The sequence below is a fragment of the Limulus polyphemus genome, unplaced genomic scaffold (assembly GCF_000517525.1).
Source record: "Limulus polyphemus unplaced genomic scaffold, Limulus_polyphemus-2.1.2 Scaffold9332, whole genome shotgun sequence".
In the NCBI taxonomy this organism is placed as follows: Eukaryota; Metazoa; Arthropoda; class Merostomata; order Xiphosura; family Limulidae; genus Limulus; species Limulus polyphemus.
In genome coordinates, this window is record NW_013674942.1 from 3,683 (window position 1) to 8,354 (window position 4,672).

General features: G+C 31.7%; 1 protein-coding gene across 1 annotated transcript in view; it reads left to right on the forward strand.

The window, feature by feature from the left end:
• The window catches only part of LOC111083387 (sodium-dependent serotonin transporter-like), a gene marked incomplete at its 3' end in the record, with an annotated part of 17,842 nt that overhangs the window by 2,636 nt on the left and 10,534 nt on the right, over positions 1–4,672 (forward strand). The window contains exon 4 of the mRNA XM_022379885.1: positions 1,890–2,016. Within this exon, the coding sequence (XP_022235593.1) occupies positions 1,890–2,016 (127 nt within the window). The remainder of the gene's footprint in view (positions 1–1,889; positions 2,017–4,672) is intronic.

Genomic DNA, 4,672 nt, shown 5'->3' on the forward strand with positions numbered 1-4,672 from the left:
CTGGTTGAATGGTATATAAATTGGTTTTATACTGTAAAGGTACTAGTTTTAGTACTTATATATGTCTCTAGATTTTATTACTGTTGTTTATTATTATAATGTTTGTATGAAATACGTTTTGTGGGTTTATTTTGTATTTTGTTTGATACGTTATATTGAGAATTCTCTTTTCACGTGTGTTTTTTTATATTTTGCAAAATTAGTTTTATTTAATGTGTAAGGGTTAATTTATTTGATTCAATATTGGTTTGTAATTGCTTTGTATGTATTAAACTTTAAAGGGCAATTTTCATGGTGACCACTAAATGTTAATCTTTGTTATAGGGTTAAGCATATTTTCGTCTTAATATTTGTTGCAGAATTTCTAGTATGATAACGTTTTATAGTGAGATTTGATTTTGCGCTTTCTACCACGTTGAATGGTGTGATTTCACTGTTAAGGTGTATTTATTTTGTGTAATTGTTGTTGAAACGTTTTTTCTTGGTTTTGTTAAAGAGTTTTATTACTATGAAATTATCAGTTGATACAATTATTGAGATTTTCTTTGTTAAGGGATTGTGTCGTCTGTGTTACAACCAAGTGTTTACAGAAGCAAGAGAAAGCTACAATACTTCTAAGTAAGTACACATGTATAGATTTTTAAATTTAATTGTCAGTTTTAGCACAAGCCCTGAAGTAAAGAACAAAGGCAAAGTGTGGTATTCAAACATATCTTCTTATTCAGTTAGTTATTCTGATATGTACAGTTTTTTTCACAGAACACACACTCAACAAAGTCGTTAATTTGATTTCATTCTAGTTGCCTTTGTTCCATTGTCATTCTCTAGAAATAACACCCGTTCTTTCCATGAGAAGTACTGTTGTAATGCTGCTGCACATTGCACTACAGTTGTAGTCTCCAATGATAGGTCGGGTACTATCTTGAGATTATAACCTCCCTTAGTTTTGAGTGTAAATGATCAGGCATGTGTGTAGCACTAGTCACTTTGAATAAAACTGATCTCATCCATTAAGTAAGGAACATTAGATTTAAACAGTTTGCTGAACGATCTTGAAGGAGTCAGTTGAGATAGATAATAGTTCGAAGCCAGTAAAATTGTACATCTATTTGTGTTTTCTGTGGTAGAAAGGACTTGAAACTGGGAAGGTTCTAATAAAACCAGTGTAATGGTAATGAGGAAGCAAGGTCTTGAAACTGGATACATTCTAATAAAACTAAGGTAATGGTTATGTGGTAGAAAGGTCTTGAAACTGGATAGATTCTAATAAAACTAATGTAATGGTAATATGGCAACAAGGTCTTGAAACTGGGGAGTTTCTAATGTGTGGGTTGAATAGGGGAAATAAGTCACTTTTATGATAACCTTATGGTTCAGAAAACTAACTGTATAAAAATAATTATCATAAGTGTTTACAATATTATAGAGTTTTAACGTTTAATAATGAAAGACTGACCTGGGATATTTTTATTGTGTTCAGTTAAAACATTTTGGTAGTTTATGAGCTATCAACATCTATTCATTTTTATTTGTAATAGAAAGACATATATTGTTATTTTTCTGCAATATCAAGTGATATCTGACGATGTTTATTTAACATACAAAGACATTATAATTATTTCAATTCTTAATAAGTGGCGTATGGTGGTAATTATTCTTAATATTTTGATACGTGTGCTGTATGTGATATTATGTTTTTTGTATGATCAACGACACTTAATGATGTTTATGTTTAGTAGGAAAATCGTAAGATATATATTATTAGTTTTACACTTTCATCTGACAACGATTTTTAAAAAATAAAGATACAAGCTTTATGTTTATATTTGTGAAATAAACATAAATAACATCTAAGTGTTTTTTTCCTTTTCAATTTACGATTATCGTAGATATTTTTTAGTCCAGTTTACTGTACAAGAAGTGTCTTCTGTCAACTACCGCTTTGTCTTGTGTCTTTTGTTATCTTGGTTGATTATCTTTTTTACCATTCTCAAACATGTCCGCTCCATTGGAAAAGTGAGTATAATATTGTCTTATCTACTTTTACTAGTGTAAATTCCTCTGTTTCTTAGTGATTTCTCTAGAGTAAAGGGGCGATAAAAATAAAATAAAAGTAATTGCAACTATAGTAAACGTAAAATAAAAAAATGTATTTTATCTGTTCTAAAATATCAGTAGGCGGCAATCTGAGATAACTATGTAGACGTGACTTTGCGAGAAAAAAAAGTGAACGCTACAAAGCGTGACGTTCTACGGTATGGAATGTTTATAATGTGAGTCTAAAGGTTATATATATATTATTACAGTTTAGGGCCTTCTAAAAAAGGAGGTATTTAGCTAAGGCCTATGTAAGCATCTAAAAATCTTCTGTTTCGTCTTTGTACATTATTTATTCTAGATGTGAAGACTCGGCTGTGATAATGACTATTCGTATAGATAATTTTATAAGGACCCAAAGTATTAAGTATCAGTTGTACTGTAGGCAGGCCTTAATTTCACATACTTTAAGGCATTATTTAGTCATATATATATTATTTTTTGTGTTATCAGTGATACTAAATGGTGTTAATTCTTAATAGGAACATCGTAAGATATATATTATTATTATTTGCAATATTACATGACAATGATTTTTTTTTGTAATAGAGATATAAGCTGTAGGTTCGTAATCGTGTAAATAAACATAAATAACAATTCAAGTTATTATTTCTTTTTAAATTTACTGCTGTTACAGACACACAAACTTCAACAGCATTCCCTAAAAATGAATAATCGCGACATTTAGACCAGGTCATAGCATTGGTCTTGGCTTACGGATAGGCCTAACGTCTACGGATTAATTTAGGTCAAACGTAGCACACACACACAAAAAATCTTTGTTAAGACTGATCAATAAAAACGAACTATAGAAATAATGGACTTAAACAGGATGAATTTAACATACATACCAGATGCAGGCTTATTGGTGGGAAAATGTGTTACGTTTTTGCTTCACTAATTTACATAAATAGTATTATGTAAAAAATAAGTTGTGACAGATCAAAATTATTACAGTTTCATTAATTTATTTGAGTAATAAAATGCCATAATTAGAACTCTTGTTTGCTACAAGGTGACAGGCCTGGTTTGGTTTGTTTTGAATTTCGCGCAAAGATACACGAGGGTTATCTGCGCTAGCCGTCCGTAATTTAGAAGTGAAAGATTAAAGGAAAGTAGCTAGTCATCACTACCCACCGCCAACTCATGGACTACTCTTTTACTAACAAAAAGTGGGACTGACTGTCACATTATAACGCACACACGGCTGAAAGGACGAACATGTTTGGTGGGATTGGGATTCTAACATGCAATTTTCGAGTCGAGCGCCCTAACCACGTGGCCATGCCAAGCTGCAGTTACAGGCCCATCTCTAGCCTGATACCCTGGCCCATACCTACTGACGACAGTACATTTGGGCCACTTTACCAGGCTAGACTATTCCCAATTATTTTCCATGCTTGGCAACTTCAGACCATTACCAAAAAGCAAATGACCAAGCCTGATGTGGCCCACTGGCAGCTTTTTGGGATCATTGTAATAGGGTTATCAAGTAAAAAACAAACAAAAATCAAATTACCTTTGTTGAATATTGAATTTTTAGCATCAACCCAATTATTAACACGTCATTTGATATTTCATTGTGCATAAGCATAGGAACTTATTTATAAATAAATTTATAATTTATAAAAAAAAATTGAAATTTGTATGCATATCTTTACTTGGGTTTATTAAAAAGATGCACATTTTCGCCTGATAGGATAGAAGCCGTTAATAATGTCTCAGAAAAATGTGCAATTTTAAGTGAACAGGAGATCCGACATGACATCTATTACAGAGTAATAATGAATACCTCTGATGCTAGAGTGAAATAAGAGACTGTACACAAGGTAACACAAAATAAAAATCTTTATTATAACAATATTACCATTACATTAGTTTTATTAGAATCTCCCCAGTTTCAAGACCTTGCTGCTGTGTTACCATTATATTAGTTTTATTAGAATCTCTCCAGTTTCAAGACCTTTCTACCATATTACCATTACATTAGTTTTACTAGAATCTCTCCAGTTTCAAGACCTTTCTACCACATAACCATTACATTAGTTTTATTAGAATCTCTCCAGTTTCAAGACCTTTCTACCACATTACCATTACATTAGTTTTTATTAGAATCTCTCCAGTTTCAAGACCTTTCTACCATATTACCATTACATTAGTTTTTATTAGAATCTCCCCAGTTTCAAGACCTTGCTGCCATATTACCATTACATTAGTTTTATTAGCATCTTTCCAGTTTCAAGACCTTGCTGCCATATTACCATTACATTAGTTTATTAGAATCTCCCCAGTTCCAAGACCTTTCTACCATATTACCATTACATTAGTTTTATTAGAATCTCTCCAGTTTCAAGACCTTTCTACCACATTACCATTACATTAGTTTTTATTAGAATCTCTCCAGTTTCAAGACCTTGCTGCCATATTACCATTACATTAGTTTTATTAGAATCTCTCCAGTTTCAAGACCTTGCTGCCATATTACCTTTACATTAGTTTTATCAGAATCTCTCCAGTTTCAAGACCTTGCTGCCATATTACCATTACATTAGTTTTTATTAGAATCTCCCCAGTT